At 33.7% G+C, this 23,075-nt stretch overlaps 1 protein-coding gene across 1 annotated transcript in view; it reads left to right on the top strand.

The window, feature by feature from the left end:
- Window positions 1–20,911: 20,911 nt before the first annotated feature.
- LOC118186493 (protein APCDD1-like) overlaps window positions 20,912–23,075 on the top strand; it is a 114,733-nt gene continuing 112,569 nt past the window's right edge. Inside the window, exon 1 of the mRNA XM_085814628.1 lies at window positions 20,912–21,068. Coding sequence (XP_085670754.1) covers window positions 21,041–21,068 — 28 coding nt within the window. The 5' untranslated portion in view covers window positions 20,912–21,040. The remainder of the gene's footprint in view (window positions 21,069–23,075) is intronic.

The following is a 23,075-nucleotide window of genomic DNA, read 5'->3' as shown; positions in this document are numbered from 1 at the left end:
TTTCTTCAGATATAATACAGGGCGATAATATTTGGTGGCAATGATTTGAAAAGTGATACAGCCTTTTAAAGGTTTCAACATAAAATCGTAAAAGGAAAACAATAATCCTTCAGGGCAAGTTGCCCTTTGGAAGTTGCATCATATCATATTCACTAAACTTTTCCGAGCAAGTAAAATAGTTTTCTCTTTTGCTTTAGTTCTGATTTTCGGCATGTCGCCAATTAGCCTAAATGCTAATCCTAATTGACTTTATAACTTTATAGTAGATGTAATTCATTCAATATTCCTTTCGCGTGATTCTTTTCGTGTTCGGCCTGTCGCAATAAATTAGAATCAATTCTATTTAAAACTGAAAATCTTTCATACAAACTGTGTGTTTAAAATATTATATGCAGAATTAAGGAAGGGTCGAATATACTCGCACAAAGAAATTTCGACTATTAATTTTATTATGTTATAAGTTCAGGAAAATTTGAAAATTCATCGAAAATCAATTGTTAACATAGTATTAGAAAGAACAATTGCAGATTTATCTGCTCTATTTCAAAATATCAGAATGGAATTTTAATCGTTGAAATGTTAATGCTAACGAGTTGCGTTTGCTTTAATGATAATTATAAGCAACTACGAGTATATCAGTAATAGTGCACGTAAAAGCAGTAACATAACAGCAGAGTTATTTTGTTATACAAATGAAGGTATTTTGCAACAAGGCTATTCATCCTGTATTTAATAAATTAATCAGAATATAAATTAAGACCATGCTTCATAGAACAAAATCGAGCTCTGTGAAGGTGCCGATACTTTTATAACGGTTACCCGACTAAACCAACAAATGAACTTAAAGGCAGGGCCATCTTAACGCATGGGATTTGCTAAACACATTCCGAGGGTCCCACGAGCAAAGATGCCCCACGCTAATCCATTTACATCTCATTTCTATTTGTAGTATCTGTTTGTCGTATGGGCCCCTGCTAAATGGTTTCCCCGAGGCCTATAGTGCTGTTAAGACGACACTGCTTAAAGTCCGAGACACCTTATGCCGTAGCACCACTGGAAAGGTTTTGCGTTGGTATGGCACTGGGTATGTAATAACACAGAAATGATAGTACCGTTCTGAAAGGGACTGAAGTGAAAAGCCATTAAGACATTACACTGCTAATAGGAGAAAATAAAGTTTAATGTATTTACTGCAAGTTTATATCGATACCTTTTAATCTAACAAATAAATTCATATGATGATAGTTTGGAGGATGAATAAATAAATGGATGCAAATTTAAAGAATAATGTATTATTTCATTTTTAGGAGGTAAAATTATAATTTAATATTTCATATTCTATTTTATTAAGTCTGCACTTGGTATTGATTACAAGCTAGTTTTCTTGCACTGTTAAAAACGTGCGAGTCCTTCCCAATGTCAAAATTAATAATCTTATAATTATAAATGTTACCTCGTACGTATGATATGCATACAAAATAAATAAATAAATGAAATTAAAAGTATACTTTTGTATGTGGAATACATATTAAACTAATACATATGCTTAATATATATTAACTATGCAGGTTTGCTAAGATTCTGAATACCTAGAAACTGACTTCAATAAAATACAGGGTTGTTCGGAAAATAATTTCGTTTTTTTGGGGGGAACATGAAAGACAATTTTCGTATAATGAATAAATATTTTATTAAATTATATATTGGCCATTCTGGTCCAACACCTTTTGCCATCTTTCTGGCAGTAACATGATTCCCCGCTCATAAAAGTTTTAGTCCTTGCTGGCAAAAAACTGATTCAGGTGGTTTTTGACATCTTCATTTGAGGTAAAGGTTTTACCATCCAAAATATTTTGCAGGGACCGGAACAAATAATAATCGGAAGGCGCCAGATCTGGAGAATATGGTGGGTGTTGCAGTATGTCCCATTCAAGCTGTAAAAGCTTTTGGCGAGTGACCAAACTTGTAGAGGTCTCGCATTATCCTGGTGGAACACTACACCCTTCCTGTTGGTTAATTCTGGCCTCTTCTGTTTAAGTGCATCATTCAATTTGTCCAGCTGATGACAATAGACTTCCGAATTAATAGTTGTATTGTCCGGTAAAAGCTAAAAAAAAAAAAAAAAAAAAAAAAAAAAAAAGGATTCCTTTGAAATCCCACCAAACGGACAGCATTACCTTTTTTTGGTGAATGTTGGCTTTTGAAACGCTTTGAGCCGGTTCATCTTTTCTGCTCCATGACCTCTTGCGTTTCACATTGTTGTATACGACCTATTTTTCGTCCCCAGTAATAATCCGCTTCAAAAATGGATAATTTTTCTGACGTTTGAGGAGCGAATCACACACGTCAACGCGACGACACGAATTTCGCTCCGTAAGAACATGGGGCACTCACACATCGAGCTTCGAGGTTAAGCCCAGGCCTTTCAAGTGGCCATAAACAGTCGAATTCGTCAAATTTAACCTCTTACCGATCTCTCGTGTGGTTATTCGCCGATTTGCATCAACTAATGCCTTTATCGCATCTTTGTCAGCTTCGACCGGCCTTCCAGACCGTGGTGCATCTTCGACATCAAAATTGCCGGATCGAAACTTTTCAAACCAGTTCTGGCACTGGCTTACTGTTAACACGCCTTTTCCATACACATCCGTCAATTTTTTTCTCGCTTGGACAGCATTTTTACCTTTTCTGAAGTAAAAAAGTAAAATATGACGAAAATGCTGCTTATTGCTCTCCATATTTAAAAGGGCACCAACCAAAAACTACTGCGTAGAATTAATAGAACTTTTTCACACACAAGCCTTGTAATATCAGCTCTCAAGACATATAATGGTTATGCGGCTTAAGTGTGAAGTTGGTTTCAAAAAAATGTAATTAAATCCTCTGACGGGTAAAAACGAAATTACTTTCCGAACAACCCAATAACTAAAATTCCTTTTTCCTTTGAAAAAATTACACTCTTGTCATTTAATAAAAAACAAGCTCTGATTGTTAAAATGTAATTAAAAGAGGAAAAAATGCCTAAACTGGCGACTGCCAAATAGTTTTTCCCTCTCATTCCAGAGGTTTGAAAATACTAGACTTTAAAATAAAAATATTTATAGTAATTTTCATATTTGACGGCTGGAACAGTATTACAGGGGAGTTATTTTTATTGTATGCTTGCCATGTGTACTAAAATGTCTTTATATTCAAAACTAATACATCTTATATTTCGACTATACATTAGCACTCTTGTTTTCTGAAATATATTACTAAAGTGATTGATTAGGGTCTTATCAAATGGACCAAAATAGGAAAGGAGGGGCTTAAACTTAGCTTGTTAAAATGCATGTTAGTGCTTTTTATATTTTTTAACATTACAAGAAGTATAGAATCTTTATGCAAAAGTCGATTGCATTCATGTAAGTAGCATGAAAAAGAATAAAATGGTTCAATTTTCTCTGAAAACACTAAATTTTTACTTTAAATACATATTGACCCAGAATCACAATAATTTCTTCATTACAATGTATTCATTGCTTTATGTGGTATTAAAAGCACTGAAGGTGTTCCGGTATGCGACTCAAACCATAAAACGGTTCGAAAATACATTTAATTAGGAAACATTTATATAAATAAGGACCAGTTTTTAAAGAATTTTATCATTAGCTTTCGTTTTATTTTTGATGTAAGTGATAGTATACAGTAGCGTAGGAAGGCGTGTGCGGCCCTCATGGGATGCCAGTTCTGAAGTGGGGACAAAAATTGCTGGTTTTGTATTAATACGCCTTTTTGGTTATAAACTAAACTCAGTGGCGCAAACAGTCCTAATGGGCCAAGGCCTGCATTGCCTGCTTTCTTGACCGTGGTCCCCGGGGTGCGTAAGCATATGCCCTGAACAAGTGGTCAGCTTGTCGCAGGATCCTCAATGTTTAGTCCCCAGGCGAACTTGGTACTCATTTTATCGACTCAAGGGAATGGAAATCAAGGGATGAAGGGCTGAGTCGACCTTCCCCAGGCCGGGCTTCGAACCCCGGACCTTGGTGCTGCTGCGCGATGCGCTAGCCACTGCGCCACCGGACTTCCCTTTTTGGTTATAGAATTTCGTATTTTTAGGTAACATAAAATAACGAGCTCTTGAAGACTGTATGAGGAATTCCCCCCCCGGGGGCTTACTCAGGAGAATTCCTGGGAAGTACTGGCTAGGATCTGTACTTGGTTAGTCTCAACTACGGGGGAAGACGAACAATCTGCACAGGACTAAAACCCGAGTTCGCTCAGGTTGGTCCAGGCTTGGCTCCGTACTGGTACTGTTGTGTCTGCCCCTCGGTCGCGGTGTCATTACATCCTAGATAAAAAAGTGCGGGGCGGCACTTAATTCCGATTGGCAATAGCCTTAGACGGAAGTTATCCCGTCACAAGCGATGTATGAGGAATTATCCTCAAATCTTAAGATAACAGAAAAGTCAGAAGCAGGGTGTAAAGGACCCTTTATTCAATCACATAATAGTTGAGATGGCCCCACTTGAGTTTACATAAGCCAACACTTCTGGCTTAACTCAAACAGGTAACGTCGAATTTAAAATAAAATGTAACTAAATTAACTTAACGGCTCGCAGAATGATTTAACGCGCAGGAAGACTGAATCGTAGAAGCTGGGGAAACAAACTTAATGGCTAGAAGCACTCAACGCAGCAGAATCAAATCGCTAGTAAGTCAAAGTAACAACGTAGTCTTCAAGCAGGCATAACACACTGTAAATTCCCCTTCAAAAAGCTTCGCTTAAATAGCACTTCTACCTTAATTTGAATACACGCGCGTTACCTGATAAGAATTCTAGCGAAAAACTGTGGGTGAAAACGAGACTGAAAGGAAAGTTGCTTTAACTAAAAATGAACCGCTAGTCAAAATAAATAAATCTCCACATGTTACATAAAATAGCTTGCCAATTAATTTACACGGGCTTTTACAAATGCTAACTGCAGCAAATTGTGGGTGAACGATGTGATGCTGTAATAATTTGGTATTATTGTGTGGTGCATAGGGTAAGAAGGTGTTCTGTCTCGTTTCTTCTGAACTGCGCTGTTGCTCAGTCTGACCTGGCGACTCATGTCTTCTCATTCCTGCCACAAAAATTCTTCACCTTAAGTCGTTCTGTGCAACAAAATGATATTTTTAACCCGAACACCATAATAATACAGTCGGCAATGGAATGTTTTAGGCAGTGGGATGGGGAGATGCTAGCCATTTGCTCGTGGAACCGAACAAAGTGTAAAGTATTTCCTGAGGCGTAGCTAAGGTTTTCAGCGCCTGGGGACACCTAAAGATTTTGCACCCCTTTCTGTGTTCCAAGAATGGAAAACATTTCATTCTGAAATGTGTATCATCAGTTTGGAAGTTCAGTCGCTGGCCGGCTCGGTGCTGACATTTGTTAAATCTTAAATATCAACATCAAGGGTGGAAGAAGACGTTGCAACATTATCTCAATCCGAGATGAGAGTTAACAGAAAAAAAAACCGATGAAAGTTGTGAAAGTGAAGAACTAATTAGAGAGGGCAATCACGAAGAAACTGAAGAGCTGAAAGAAAATGAAAAAGTGTTGACTTCGTAGATAATTGTAAATGAAGAAGACAATGTATTAGGAGACAGCGCGTCAGACAAAGAGAAAGGTGGTGGAGGAGATGAAGGAGAAACTAATAATAACAAAATGTTTTTTGCCGTCTCTGACCTTTGATCTCTGTTCTAGATAATCTAAGCATTGAATTAATTAAAAGAGGAAGTAAAGCGTTTCAGAACAAAGGTGGACCATTTGTTTCAGTTAGGAGGCAAGGGAATAAGACTAGGACGAAAGGTGCTAACCGACACTGAGGTCTGATTGTGTCTATATCAATCAGCCAAATGACGAGAAAACTCTGAGAACCTGGATCGCATACCCAATTAAAAAACGAAGCTTGTACTGTTTTTGATGCAAGCTCTGTAGCGCAGATGGAAGTTTGAGCAATACGTCTAAATTTGTAACTGGTTTTTAAGCTTGGTGGAAATTTATCCGAAAGTTCACAAAAGTGAAAGTTCAGAACAACTTAACACTTGATTTGAAAAATGGAAAATTTAAAGAACAAATTTAATTACCAATATAACAACTGATCCATTAGCCAGACAGCAGATGAAACAGGAAAAACGAAATAGAGATATCTTTTAAATAGAATCGTAGACGCCACTATATTTTCCCCCAAGCAAAATCTTCCATTTCGCGGCCATAGAAACGCTGGCGGAGAACAAAGGAAATTTTCTACTGCTTGAAGTTCTATCGAAATATGATCCTGTACTAAAAGCGCACTTAAACATGTTAGAACAGTCAAATCAGTCATCGTCAGAAAAGGTATTACGAAACTATTTGTTTCACACACACCAAAGGAATTTATCTTAATTCTGGGTGAAATTGTTGAAGAAAAGATTTTGACTGATATTGAAAATGCAAAAGATTTTGGTATCATCTGTGACAGTGATACCAAATTTCGACCAAATTCCAAAATTTTTTCCCGACATCTCTCACGCAGACGCTATGTGGGAAATCATGCATTACATTCACACAGAGAACAAAAATTTCAAAGAAAGGAGTCATTCCTAGGTTTTGGAGGCCGAAGAAAAGAAACGACAATGCTTTTACATTAGCTAGAGTGCATTCAGGATTTAAGCGAGGATTTGTGAAAAAGTATTCACTCTCTAGACCCGAATAGTCTTAGTAAGCCGCACGGGTGTCCAGATTCTGCTCTCAACTCAACTCAATCTGTATGCAGAAGACTGTAGGACTTTTTTGGGATCTTATGAAATGTGTACGTGTTTTTCTTAGCTTCTGCGCACAGATGGACGATCTTTCTGAAAAATTTTGAAGTCACAGTTAAGCGACTTTCAAAAGCAACATACAGTGCTACTACGAAACTATTAATTCTGTGATTAAGAAGGATGCCGGTGCCACTGAGAAACTGTGTGATACTTCAGAAACAGTCGAAACCAGAGGAGCAGCTCAAACTGTGTCGCCTGCAATGTGTGATTTCTCGACTTTGTGCGTTTTGTTTATGGAAAAATGCCTTAGAAGAAGTTAAGTCTGAAGGTCTTTTCTGAAAGACAAAGGAAATGACCTTGTTGAGGAAGCACTGCAATTTGCAAAAGCCACATATGAAGAGATGGAAACTCTTGCAGTAAATAGAACCGTTATCAGGAAGAAGAAAATCATGCCTGGAGAGAAGGTTACAGATGAGCCACTGGACCCAAGAACTGTAAAGATCAATATTAAAGTGCATTGATGGGTTTGAACAAGAAATTGATACACGTTGGAAAGGCATGGAATATATATCTGATCGGTTTGATTGGATCTGATATTGAAACCTCGAAAACTGAACTTCTCATGTTTGCACAAAGTTTAATTGAAAATTACGTTGAGTTTCCTTACAGAAATTCCACGCCAAGAAGAATTCTAAAAGCCGCCAAAGTTTCAAAAGAAGAGTTTCTTGGCTGGACTTCCTGAAGATTCTTACAGTTTGTGGTTGAATATGAACTTTTCGATTGAGCTTCCAATTTCACTTTAGCATTTAAGATGTTTCTTAACTTTATGCGTTTCTGTTGCATCATCGTTCTACTTTAGCCATTTTGTCAACTGAAAATAGTGTAGCTAAAGGCTTATTAATGAAAATGTATTTTATCTGTTTTTTCATTAATAAAAATTATTTGCAAAATAATTAACATTAGGTCCTCTTTACTTTATCAATTGTTTTGAAATCTGCTCCCTCATGACATTTCATTTCATAATTTGGTAGACATGGAGGTGGTAAGTTAAAACTCCGCACTGGTGCCACTGATAGTGTACATTCGGAAGAGAAATATAGCATGGGTACATATAGCAAAAGTACATAATATTGCCCTTCCGAAGCATAATTTGTTAACTAGACTAATGGTATAAGTTGTTAAGAAACTTGCTGCAAAATATTATTAAGAAGCAAATGTTGATTTATGAGTGCCACTTTAGCAAGGATTGCGCTGTTGTAATGTGAAAGATAGTATGAGGCATAACTAGTGAATAGTTTCATTTTTCATTGTATTGTTTATTTTTTATTACAGGGATTTTATTTAAAATTAAAATACTAGTACCCGAAAGAATTTTCGAGTTTTTAATGAAGCTAAATTGGAAGAACGTATTTGAGAACAGAGAACATTTCATTTCTTGCAAAATATGGTAATTCTGAAATTGTAATTAATATCCAAAATATGATAATTTTTTAAAATTGTAATTAACTTGAAATGTGAAACCTCAATCGCGAAAGATAATCACACATTATTATAAATGCTTATACTTACAAACACATTATTATAAATGCTTATACTTACAAACACATTATTATAAATGCTTATACTTAATTTAACAAATCCAAAACGTTAATAACCATCGTCACCAAAATAAACAGAATAATTCCGCATACGACTCATAAAATTTACACTGAAGCAGCGGTTCCGAATACGGAACAGAGCAAACGGCTATTTAAAATGTTACAAACCACTGATCATAGTGCGGTCAAACTTAGTTAAAAAATCATTTATTGCTTGATGGCTCATCGAAAGTTGTCAGCAAAAGACTTTCCGCAGTGGACGTTTCTTGGAAACGAACAATTTAAACACCTCAATCGTAATCGATTTCTCTACGTAAGTGCAAAATTGCTTGGAGTTACAGGTGATCATTTTCGGGAGTTTCTAAGATAAATTTCTAAGATAAAAAAAAATAAATGCATAAGCAGAATGTAACAAAATTTAAGATGTCACTATCTTTTTCAATTTAGTACTTTTAAGCGAAATGGATTGATGAATTTATTATGTTTCTGAGGTGTTGATATTGTTATTACTTATCTCATTTGTCTGGCAGTAACATCAGAACAAGCCACAAAATTCATCATGACAAAGAATGCAAGATTGCGCCTTTCATTGGCAACAGCCTTGAGCACCATGTAATGAGCAATGAGGTAGAAAGAAATAGTTTTTGAAGGAAGGTTTTGGAAGGTGATTTTATAACTTATTATGCCTCCTTGAAGGCCATATTGTTATCTTGATTTATTAGTGATTAGATTTCTGTAGCGTTGCGTGCTTCTAACCTTTAAGCTTGCTTACGCCGACTTTTACGAGTCAAAGCCTTTCTGGCGTTAAATTATCCTGTGAGCTGTTAAGCTAAATTTACTACATTTAATTTTAAGTTAATCATTACTTTTTGAGTTAAGCCAAAAGTGTTGGCTTCTGTAAGTACGGGTCTGTGCCATCTGCGATTACATTGAGTTAATAAAGGGTCCTTTGAACTCCTCTCTCGACTTTGTCGTACCTAAGATTTGAGGATAATTACTCGCACAGTCTTCTAGTGTCTCGTTAGTTTATGTTTGGAAAAGCCACGATAAGCTGTAAGTGTAAAATAAATTTGGTTTCTTAAGACAATTATTTTGGCTACATTATGTGCTGATAATCTTCGTAATTAATTTGTAATTTTATTAATATAAGGGTATTAATCAACTAAAATACCTCTGTTTAATATTTTTAACAGGCTCGAGCAGCATTAGAAATCTATTTGTCAAATCGATAATCATTATCCTATAGCCATCTTGTCTTAGACAGCTACCTCCGTAGAAGACTATAGTCGTCTGGAACTTCTTTAAAAAGAAAGTCCTTAAAGAAGATTTACTGCATGGAATTATTATGCAGTAAATTTTTTGTATTTGAAATTATTTTTCATTTAGAATAAATAAATGGTCAATTAAAGTTTAGCAACAGCACTGAGCAAAAATATTACAATCATTATTTAAAAAGGACTTGAAACATGACTTTCGTTCGACTGCTTGAGCTTATCGAATGTCTTATCGTATAGTAAATTAAGTAATAAATCAGTTATTGGCATTCAGATAGCATGTTTCAACTTGTACAATTATTATTTTCCCCTCGACTGCGTCTTCCGACCGCCTCTTTATGGCAAATCCGGGGTCATAATTTGTGTGGAAATGAGCATGTAAGTGAGAAAGTGTGTGATTACCATGATTTATATTAACTGATAATAAAATTTACAGGGGAACAGATCGATTTAAAAAAAGAAGGCTCGACAAGGCTGTCAGTTTATTCCGTGAAAGGAATTCTAGAGTTGTTGCCATTTGCATTGAAGTAATTTTGCTTGTGATATTCATTCATAAATGAATAATTATCTCCGAAACTAACAAAAAATACCTTGTGTAATTATGTAATAAAATTCGCTCGATGTGTTAAGTGGAACAAGATACTATTCGTCATGTTATCAGTTATTACATAAGTGGATGATAAATATAAAGCCGCTAGACTTAACCGCTTTGCAATAGCTGCTGTCCCTAAAGCAGTTTCTCGAACTATGGTACATGTACCAGTAATGGTACATTACATTATTTTTGGTGGTTACAATTTTTACACAAAAGTGTAAATGAACGTAAAATGTCATCCGTTTTGGTATATTATATTGTTCTTTTTTATGTGGTATAAAATTTTAAAAGTTTTAGACCCTTTGGTCTAGAATAGAACATTTTAAAAATTAAAAAATAAAAGACTTATTAAAAAACTCCAATCTGAAAATTTGAAATTACATTCTAACACCTTAAAGTGGGGTTTACCATTAAAAATTTTAAAAAATATCAAAATTGTCTAAAAATACAGTCAGCTGCCGATTAACTAGTGTAATATTATATAAAATGTCCCCGTTTCGCTCAAATCACAACTGATTCCAGGGCATTTGAAAAAACACAAAGAAGATGAATAAAGTATATTGTAATTAACATAAAAATACTAATAATCGTATACTTGCGTTTACAATTATTTTTATCATTTGATTACGCAATATACTATCTACTACTATTACTACTATTTGGTTACGAAATCTACGAACGAAAAATAAGGGCTCGACTAGCAACTTTTCCTTTCCCCAAACCGTGTGTCTTGAATTAAAAAAATATTCGGGTGATTAGTTCAACCATTTGTTTGCCATTGGTAATCCAAACGCAAAATCGGATGACATAATAAACCTTTATAAAAAAAGCAATTGCTTTAGAAGAAAATTTAAAAAAAAATTTGAAAGCTTTTAGATTTTATATTACGTCCAAAGGGACTTAAGGTTTTGTGTATTACCTTTATTTATTAAATATCTTGTTCTTCACACTTAAACATTAAAATTCAATTCAGAAGCAATGTCACAAAATATTTAAAAAGAGCACATCTTTAGAATTTCCTATACGCAGTCTTGCACGCTGGAGATAAAAAAAACATTGTTTTTTTCCTTTTTACAGGGTTGCCTTTGCTCGCTTTGAAATCGTTGAGTTTGTCAATCAAAAATTCGTTAAAGCTTTACAAAATATGAAATCGATAATAAAACAAATTCCAAATTTGGGCCTCGAGATGCCTATATTCGTGGGACGACGTTATTCAAAATTTGATGGCTCTAGGCACCGTTGTTTTTTCACAATGCGAGAAACATACATACATTCACGCAGATTTTTCATTATTTAATATCTTTGAATACAATGCAGGGCTCTAATATTTGGTGGCAACAATTTGAAAAGTGAAACGCCGTTTTATAGTGGACGACGCAAAATGCCAAAACGAAATTTATAGCCCTTCTGTAAATAGCCCCTTTGGGATAATAAATTATATGCATAAAAGCGAGAACAATATAACAGTACTATAGTGAAGGACAAAACAAAACTCGCATTCCTGAAAGCATGAAAGGTGCGCTAACATTGACGGGCATGATCAGCACCAAGAAAATTCTGAATCCCTTTTTAGGTATGCAGAAAATTACTGTCTCGCTGGATAGAGAACCTGCGACAAAATCGGATGCCTTTACATTTTGTGATTACTGAGAAGAAGCTTGTATCAAGATTTACAGCAGAAGGCCGCCATCAGATCACCGAGCGTTTGGAGAATGTTAGCAGCCATATCCATTCTCAAATGTTTAGCTACAAAGCTATCTACTACGACAAAAGGCGTATGACCACACAATCTACTCTAATTATATCTATGAGATTCCACTGGTGTCAGGATGACAGGATTCCATTGGTCAAGATGACGACTGAAATGATCCCAGCTGTTATCAGACTTCATCGAGAGAGTAGAAATTACCAGAGTAGAGCATTCCTGTTCACAACCATTTACCTCCACAACTGACTCTCCTGCTTCAGATTCAAATTAGGTGTCCCAAGACGTTTATTTAAAAAATACTATTTTAGTTTGTTTTTATATTTTGCACATTTTTCTTCATTTTTTAAAAATAATACTGTGTAAATGATATACAACTATTATAGTTTTTCGTTAACTTTTACACTTTTGTATTTTTTACATTACATTTACAGTTTAAAAATTTTGCATTTTTTCAGACAAATTTGAAATTGAAGCAAGTGTAGAGGAAACAAGAATATTCTAAGAGTTAAAATAGATAAATGCTAAACATAGAATGCTTAATTCTGCTCAGAAATTAAGTGTGTCACTCATGACCACCACGAAATAATACTATTATCTAGTTCCGCATAAACTGCAACAAATGCATTGTTCTTTTAATGAATGTTTCTACTGAATGCCAATAAACTGATCTTTTCAAAGTTTTAAGTTAAAACATTTAATGTGTTTAAGTTAAAATTCGAAAGATTGGAATGACGGAAAAAAAAAAAAAACACGAAGATTTAACTTTTCGTGTCTTGAATCTTTTGCAAGATTTGTGGAATTCAAACGGCCCATCCTCATTTTTATCTCAGCAGGTTATAAGTCACTGACATCCTATTTAGCAGTGAAAATATTTTTACAGAAGTTATTGCTGAATAGCATGAAGGGCCATTGTAGCATTTAAAAGCATTTTGATTGCATCTGATGATAATTAAAACAAACTAACCCTTACTTAGAACATCATTTATTACACGCAAAATCAAAGATAAAAACGCAGAAATCGTAGCAAGTTTAATTGATCTGAATTCATTTCACTTCAAAACAACAGCCGTAAGCAAGAACTACTGCTGCGCACGAATTTCAGATTCAACATCTATGGAATGTATAAAGATGTTTTTTGATTCAGCTTATCATTCGATGGCAATTTTCTACCGACTGCGAATGATTAGATAGGAATATTTTAAGGAAACATTTTGACTTAGAACAGTTGACTTGTGCCCACAAGGGCCAATTAGACCCGAATATTTGAAGAAACGATTGCCTCAAAAGATGATCGATTGATTCACAATATCAAGTTTCATGCGGATCTGTTATTTGGAGAAATTAATTTCAACTTAATATAAGAAAAAAAAATTCTAGTTTGATTCTTTCGCTCAGATTCTGACCTAGCCTCTTAAAGGAACTTTCTGTTTTTTGACCTCATCAAAGCGGTCGCCGAATTAAAGTAGAAACTGGGGATTGTTACCTCCATTCTAAGGTCATTTGTCAGAGGTATAAATGCAAATAAATGATTATTGCTGTAACGGAAGTACCTACAGCATAAACTTGTTCAGCCAAATTTTCTTAATCCGAAATCCAGTTTAGCTGAAACTGGATAAATATGAAAAAATAACATTGAATTGACTTGCCAACTCCAGTTTTAAGATGTAAAATGCCCTTCCTACTTTTTTGAAACGTTACATTAAATTACCGTGCATTTTTGAACACTTGGCAAGTGTTGGTGCTGTACGAAACAATGTCCTGTTCTACACCCGGATTGTCACCCTATAGGTCTGCGGTAACTAAAACCCTCGAAGATTACCATTATCATATAATTTAATTTTATTTTAATAATCTATCTAAATTTATTGCACTCTGCCATCCCGGCGAGCATTGACTTCGTGTGTCCTTAATGGCGACCAACACAGATGATTCCTAACGCGATAAATAAGTCTTTCTATTTATAGGACTTCACAAAAGTCCTTCGGTTTTGTTTTCTGCTAATAATTTAATTAAATTTACTGGGCCATACAAGTAAAATAAAAAATAGTTTTAAAATTATACAATTTTAAGTCAAATGCACTAAAAATATTTAATTATCTTAATCATATGGAATTAAAATCATACTCTCTCGTACACAAAATGTATTAGGACATAAACAGATTTCAAGGAAGAATAGAAGTAACAATATAGAATGGATATATATAAACCGCTTAAATGCCGCTCAGACGGTGTAGTGACTAGGGAAACCGACTGCGATACCAAAGGGCCTGGCCTCGAACCCCGGAGAAGTCATGGCTGCAACTGTCCGTCCCCTTCATAGGAGGCAAAGGTGGCCCACCCATTAGGTGCCTCCATACTAAAGTGACCACCACTTCTGGCCTTAGCAGTGGAGCCCCCTATTAGGGGGAAAAATCGCTTGAATTATCTGCTTGATAATTTTAATTAAAAATGTTCCATTTTTAGCAATTGCGTGATTTTACTTTTACTCACTATCATTAAGACTATCATAATAGAAAAGAAATGTCCGCATGTTTGATTAAATCTGTAAATTAAAAAGATACTTTTGTCATATATTTTACTCAATCGCTTAGTTTCTTATTCAATAGGAATCTGGCTAAATTTAAAAGATAAATGAAAGATATTATACTTTACCGAATAGCAGCAATTTGAAAAATCCATTTTGCGATGCACTAAGATGGGGGGGGGGGTAAACCAAGAATCTTACGTTTTGCATACTGGAGACACTTCTAAATTACTCCTAGATTCTTTCTATTTTTCTGACCCAAATATTAATATCGGGTTTATGTAACTTCAATTTTTTGACTCAAAAGTCTACATTTGTTTATTTAAAAATTTTCATTAATTTTCAATTTAAGTTTATTGATACTTTCAGCATTCTTTATAATGGTCATAGATGGAATAATCTGTTGAGCAAATCTTGTAGTCATTAGGTTATCTTGAAGCAACAGATGTGAAGAAAGTGCAGGTCCCTCTCCGGGATTCAACCCTGGACCTCTCGAATACACGCCAAGTGTGCTACCGTTACACCACGAAGGTATACTGGAAGGAAAGAGAAAATACCTTATAATCTGTATTACCTTTGAGAAATCAAAATTATTTGAACTTAGTAAGAACTGATTTTTGTTTTGAAAATTGGATTTATCAAGGAAAATTTTAGTTATTTCTCAGTATTCGAAGTCACTATGTAAGTTTTTCTTTCTTTTCTTTCATTTTTTACTTCCTTGTACGAAGTAAAAAGGAAGTATTGTAATCGCGAAACGTTTCAGGCAGCATATTTCAACGAAAATATCCCATTTTGACCTCTTTCAAATGCAATTTAACGATGTATTTCCGTGATATCTGTACGTAAGGACAGAATAAAATACTCTTTTCCTCCAAAAAAATTATAAAACTGCTTTAAAATGAATTCTGAAGAGAAATTTTCGTGGCGTCTGTACGAACGTATGTACGTACGTGCGTATCTCGCATAACTCAAAAACGAGTAGCCTCAGAACGTTGAAATTTTGTATATATGACTGCTATAACATGTAGATGTGCACCTCGTATTTTGGTTACAATCGGCCGCACCAAACGTTCATAAATATATTTATATATATATCCACTATGTTACCCGGCTCAGTGATCTCAGTTTCTTTACTCTTGTATGTAAATTGTACATTTTTTGCTTTAAAAATGATTGAATTATGTTGTTCTTATCTTCCGGTTAAGGTTTTTATGCCTTTAGTAAATCTGTATGCAATATTTTTAGAATTATCAACAATTTTAAAATTGTTTAAGTGCCGCTAAGCCTAATAATGTTTTTGATGGCGGCCATTGCTCTTGTTTACATTTGAAACAGCAGGATAGGGGAATTGTTGCCAATCTAGGGAAACTTAGCTTCGCAACAACAAAGATAACGCCTTCATTTATTATTTAAATCATGCTTAATCCTTTATGGAATTTTTGGAGGAAATAAGCGTTTAAGATTTACTTCGTAATTTTTAATAAAGATATTTTGACTTTTTATGTATTCTTGCCTTGTCGCGAAGTGAGAACTGAATTAATGGAATGAGAAATACTCAATCGTCTGTGAAAAACTCTTTCTTTTTTGTTTTGCTTGTTTAATTGCTTTTATATATCGTTCTAGCTTTATTATAGTATTTGAATAGAACATGTGGCAACGATTAGATAATTCTTTAAATGATATAAATTTTGTGCATTCTGAGTTATAATATGAACGAAATATAATACTGTTAAGTAAACCTAGCGCCAGAGTGTTGCTATGGTAAACAAAGTGAATTTTAAAGAATACATTTATTCTATTGTGGTTTATGCTGTGTCGGCGAAGTAGGTTTAATTCAATCTAATAAGTTTAAATGAAATGCAAGAAAAAATGCGTATAATTTAATATTCCGTACAAGGAAGTCATGTGGTGTACACATCAGATTTTTTTCCTTTTATTTAAGAGGGGGGAACCCCTTAAATTGGTACAGCTTTTGAATAAAATCTATGGGTTTCGAGGGCAGTAAAACACGAATCCCCTACTTCAAAGGCACAAAACATTTTATTCCTAAAGAAGGACTTAATTAATTTATTTATACTCGTATATTTCTCCACTTCGAGTATTCTTCCACTTCGAGTGTTTTCAGTCTGAGATTCTGAGAACTGTTATTCCATGATACAGACAGGTAAAATACGGATGATAACAAAATATAATGCCTAATTATACTCAAAAGTAATGAAAGCAATGCTATCACTAACCTCGATGAATGTAGTAACACTCGTATATTTGCCAGAGCTTTATAATCTGCTATCTTCATTTTTCAGAAAGCACTAAATTAAAGTTTACTAACTTCTGAGAATATAAAATTATTAAATAGACAATATGTATATATATATTAAGACAAATACGCAAGCAAATCCCATTAACTGTTAAATGATTCCCCTCAAAACTGATAGGGTTTTATTCAAAATCTTCGCCAATCTCTGACCATTTTGGGCTTCTTTTTAAACTGCATAAGTATGCAAGTAGTTTTAATATTCAGCTGCTGCTGGATTACATTAATTAATTAATCATGGAAAGTTATTCGCAATCCTCAAAGCATTTTCAAAATTTACAGCAAATAAACTGTACAGTTGATACTAAATTTCATTACACTGAAATAAAGACCATCTCACCAAGGATAATTTTTGAAAACATATTTTACAAATGCTCAGTACATCCAACTTCGCTCATACTGCATCAGTGCGCTATTGGGAGGATTTACTTAGATAAGCTGGAAAGTTGGTTGAAGCGACAGTTAAATGAAAAAGTGGTGTTTACTTCTTTCCATAAAAACCACAGAGTTTACTACTACATTTGCGAAAATATTTTAATCAAAAATCTACCTCAAAAGTAAAAGTATTTGTGAGAATGTGTACATCCCAATTTGTTACAAAGCTAGAGACCACTCATGAGAGTATCTCATTCAAAATGTATGACATATATAGAAACCATCCACCAGAGTGCCTCAGTCAAAATATGACACGAAGTTACAAACCATTCTCAAGAGTATTTCAATCAAAATTTTCTACAAATGTAAGAGCATTCGTCAGAGTATCTTAGTTAAATATTTTTACAAAGATTGAGAGCAACTGCTACCCAAACTGGCCACAGATACACAAACCATGCGCAAAATCATGTCAATCATAATTTTCCGCACAGACTATTCACAAGATTATCTCAATCAAAAATTTGCTCCAAATATATAGACTATTATTATTTTCTTCGGTGTAATTGTTCAACGCTGGGCGGAAAAGCAGAGAAACACATTCTCAGTTCTTCGTCAACAGGAAAGAAGTCGCTCTCGTTTCTCACTTTTGATGTTGGCCAGTGCCGGAAATCCCTGTTTTCACAAGTATGGTTATAGCGTGTGGTACAGACATGGTCTGTTTTGATAAGACCGAATACAAACTGTACTCTTTTCACTAACATCCAGAATTGAAGTAGCGTTTTTCCTTAAATTTGAACTTCAAAGTTCGATCAGCCTGAAGTTCATTCAATGTTTCTGCTTCTTGTAATGGTAGGTGTTTTGTGTCCTCAGTAGTAACGGCAAAAGAGATCTCTATCCCACTCACCATTCGTTTAGTTGAGGGAAGGAAAAGATTATTTCCTTTTATCCTCCCGCACAGTGAGATGTTCTAAAATGTGACTGAAACAAATGTTTCAAGTTCACCCTTTTCAAGTTTTGGCTTCCTCCAGTTGCATTTTTCTTAAGAACCCGTTCAGCTTGTCATTTGATGTAAGAATATTCTCTTCCTTTCCCTGCGTACTGCCGTTAAGATTATTGAGGTGTCCAAATACATCAGCTAGGTATGCAACTTTGGAACACTATTTTTCGGCTAATGAGGGCAGCAACTTAAGCTTTTCTGGAACTCAGGAAATAATATTTTATTGTGAATAAAATCGTCATACAAAGCTGTGTACGATATGAAGTGAGGTCGTACAACGTACAGTCTGTCAAAAAAGCTATATGCGTACGACTATAATCATACTTCTCGTAACCCTGGCGACTGTTCATGAGTTGATATGTGCTCCTCTAGGACTAGAGAGGGATCGACGTTTCAGCGGATCGCTAGGGAGCTAGGGATATGCCACTTTATTCCACGTAGCGAAATAGTGTATCACGAAACGAATAAGTTTGAGAATCTTTGGTCTAGAAGTTGGTTGTACTGGAAAAAAGTATATGACTCTCAGATTTCAGGCCCCGTAGTATTTTCGATCAAAACTACAATGAGGTAGCCCTTCTTTGCTGTTAATAAATAATCCAAATCAATTAGTCATTGACGCAAGGAACATTTTCAGAGGGGTCTTTTCTAAATTTTTGAAACAGTTACCTTATATTACCGTGCATTTATTAACCATGCGACTTAATAAGAGCTGCCATTGGTCGAAACATAAGTTTATTTACTCCAGCTTTCAAGCGGCCACTTCAAATGTTACGTTACGCTACGAAGCATTTATGACTGATGCGAAGAATGTTGTCCTTATGTAAAACGTAAAATCAGTAATTTTTCTCCCAGGTGGTCTCGTAGAGGATTCATTCAGAAAAGTAGAACATTTTAAATTTATCCTTTATGTCTAATTAATATATAACTTCTTAATAAATCGAATAATTTGAAAACAATGAATACACGTCTTAAACTTTTTATATATTTTAACAGTAAATTAAATAGGCATAAATTAAAATATTGTTGCGTGCGTATGGATTCGTAATAAATTGAATGTACAAGTCCGATGAAAAGTGAATAAAATTTATTCTTATCACAACAGATAAAACAAAATGCTGAAATTTCTTCAGAGATATTTGTACAATACCGCCATATCTCACAGTAGTTATCTTCTAAAGTACTAAAATGTTGAATACAACTCAGTTCGAAGCAAAGAAACGTAGAGAAAGCTAATCCGATTTCGCCGCGAATTCGCTACAGTAAACAACTACTGAACTGAGATGTTTTCCTCCAGCGTTTATAAGCTTTTTAGAATGCACAAGAAGCTTCTCGTATAATTTCTAGAGTTATCCGGAAAGCAAAAGAGTACAATTACGGGATATCTATTTATTAAATGAGCGTGCTCCTGTACTTTTAATTTTCCGGCGTAGCTTTGCACGGGAATATAAAACCATTTTAATAACAATTCTATTAAAAATAACAAACTAAATAAATACAAAAACCGTAACAATATATTTAACTCATAAAGTGTTCTAATAATTTGTATGCACCATTTTTTAAGTGACAAAAAATGTTTTTAACGCCTTATATTATGCACTGCGATAGAAAATGACATGTTTATTCAAGATTTTATTTTTTTAAATTAATTAATGTGCTTATTTGGGTCAACTTAATCCTGGTTGTATTTTCCCGTGGTCCAAAAAGTTCGTAATCTGATCTTAGTCTTCAGATATCCAGGATAATTAAAACGTTTGTAACGAAACCCTATTTATTCAAGAACATCCAGAGAAATTCAAATGTATTCAAAAGGAAGCTGTTCGAAATGTAGGTACCAAACGGTAGAATGTGGATGGTGACTTGTTATTTATCCTAGCAAATCCCGCCTCCCCCCCGTACTGTTTACGGCGATATAGAAAAATCACATAGAAAAATCTGGCATTTATTTAATAAAGAAATTGCAGCTTCGGGTCGCTAAGCATTTTTTCACTGGATCGTTTGCGCATGAAGGTTGTAACTAATAGTATTTCTCGCAACTGAAATAACAATAAATTTTATTTTGCTAAGACCTAAAATTCCTTTAATGGAAACAATGGCATCTGATTTCAAGTGACAGGAAAACGGTTTTTTGAATATTTCTATGTGAAAATTTTATTATTTTATTATTAATTTTATTATTAAAATTCTATTATTTATTATAAGTTAAAACTACACAAAAATTTAATTATTTCTGACAGTGTTAAATTCTTTGATGTTAATGAATGATGTTTTAGTAAACAATGTTTTTTTGAATTTTTGAATAATACCTTAATTAAAACTATGCAAAAAATTAACTAGTTCTGAATAAAAAATTAAACTTAATTATTTCTGTGTAAACAATTTATTAAATTTCAATATTTCTCTATAGCAAATAAATTTTAATTAAATTAAATAATTTTTAAAACTAATTAAATAAGTTATTAAATAAATTAATAAAGATTCTCTGTAAAAAATTAATGCTGCTGTCAAAGCGGCGAAACCTGATTAAAAAATTAGGTTTCCGCTGCTTATATAGCAATATTTCGTAGATTTTTTATTACACCTTTTCAGGTTTTGCGCTGCGCAAAAGTAAAATAAACTTCCGCCTCTTTTACAAAACTACTTTAAAGAGTTTGGAGGATCAAATTTCAGATGACGGAGAAGTAAAGTTTGCATTCTAGATCGGATCGATAAATTTCGAGCTCTCATTTAATTGCCCAAGAGAGATGTCGATCAAGTAATCCCAGATTACGATCTAGCCAACAGAAGACGCGCAAGGAACATTTCATAGTCGGAGGCGTGGCTCAAATTTAGCTCTCGGAAGTTCTAAACGACGTTCCTGTCAAACGCAGTCAGCGAACAGAGAAAAAAGGAAATGAAATCTTCAGACGGGAAAACAATTGGTAAGGAAATCTTTCTTCATCTTTTTCTCAAACATGCTATTTTACCTCGCTACGTAGATTAAAAAAATTATTTAACTTTTAGCTAACGCACTTTTCTTTTAAAGAAGTTGCAGTTACTACTTGTATAAAATAGTAAATTGTTTGTGTAGTTTAAAAAAAAAAATCTTTATTATGATTACTTAAAAACTTTTTTATTAATTCTAAAATGATGGAAATAAATGTTCTTTTCCATATTAATATTATTAAGAAGTTTTAAACATATTTTATTAAAAATGTTCTAAAGTTATAATATGCACATACGTATATACTTACAATTATGTAGCTCAAATGTTTTCTGTGTTGTGATATAATCTAAGATTACGAGGACTCATTCTATACATTTTTGTAATTTCAAATTTCTTAAATACTTGTACTAGTTAAACTTATATATAATTTCCTATCCACTACATTTTATCTTGAATGTCGTTTGAAAATGAATACGAAATAAATACTCGAAAGTAAAGTGTTTACTTTAAATAACAGTTTTTATTAGTTTTCTAACAGCGCAAAATATGTGATGCCACACATAAAAAATGGAGTAAATTGCATAAATATTTAAATAATATTAATAAGGCGAAATCCCGTAACAGTTTTTGATGCAAAGTCAACATTTATGGTCATCTGAGTGTCAGAAAGATCCTTCTTTCTGTCTTTAATTTTAAATAATGCCGATGATTTAAATCTGTAAAATATATCGAATTCTTTATGATCTTTTTTTAAAGTTCTCTACATTTTTATGTTTAAAGTTATTTCTTAAAATGCATTCTTCTTTAGATAACTGAGAAACTTCAAAATGCATGCTTTTAGAACTCTACATTTGCATGCTTTTCGTTTATTTATATTTTGCACTTACATATTTTTCATTTTAAAAAAATACAAACATCGCTTTGTATCGTAGTGATTTTATTTAAATTGGTTTTTTTTTAATCATGATGAAGAAGGGAATTTAGATTTTGTTCTATCGCACATTTTCAGGCAATCTTTAAATTCTTTTAATTTAACACCGTTTGCATGTGATGTGCATTCTGTCAGATGTCTAATAATTAAATTTTGATTGGCGCAAGGAAAAAAAAAAAAAAAAAAAAAGAAAGAGAGAGAGAGAGAGAGAAAAGAAAGCAAAGAAAATTTTATCCAAAAGGGACATTGTAACATTTATTTATTAAATATCACGTTCTTTACACTTAAACCATAAAATTCAGTTCAACAGCAATATCGCAAAATAGTTTTAAATTGAGCATATTTTTAGAATTTCTAACACAGAGTCTCGCGCATTGGAGATAAAAATGTTTTTTTCCGTACAACATTGCCATTGCTCGCTTTGAAATCCTTGAGTTTGTTAATCAAAAATTCGTTAAAGTTTTACAAAATATGAAATTGATAATAAAACAAATTCCAAATTTGGGCTTCCACATGCCCATATTCGCAGTACGTTTGCGTCATTCAAAATTCGATGGCTCTACGTACCGTTGCTTTATAACAATGCGAGAAATACGCATACATTTATGCAGATTTTTCATTATTTAATTTCTTCAAATATAATGCAGGACTCTAACATTTGCTGGCAACAGTTTAAAAAGCGAAACGGACATTTATAGTGAACCAACGCAAAATCGCGAAACGAAAACAATAGTCCTTCAGAAACAAAGCCTCCTTTGGACAAAAAAAAAAAAAAAAAAAAAAAAAAAAAAAAAAATCTGAAATGTTTCAGATTTTAAATTACGTCCAAAGGGGCGTTTTTTAACATTTTGTGTGTTACCTTTCTTTATTAAATATCATGTTCCTCGCACTTAAACCATAAGATCCAGTGCAACAGCAATATCGCAAAATAGTTTTAAAACGAGCATATCTTTAGAATTTCCGATACAGAGACTCACGCGCTGGAGATAAAAATGTTTTTTCTGCACAACGTTGCCATTGCTCGCTTTGAAATCCTTGAGTTTGTTAATCAAAAATTCGTCAAAGTTTTAA

This window comes from Stegodyphus dumicola, chromosome 4, assembly GCF_044657685.1.
Source record: "Stegodyphus dumicola isolate Sdum_Otavi_A_Nest chromosome 4, ASM4465768v1".
In the NCBI taxonomy this organism is placed as follows: Eukaryota; Metazoa; Arthropoda; class Arachnida; order Araneae; family Eresidae; genus Stegodyphus; species Stegodyphus dumicola.
Note: the sequence above shows the minus strand (reverse complement) of the source record. Positions and strands in the feature narration are given on the sequence as shown.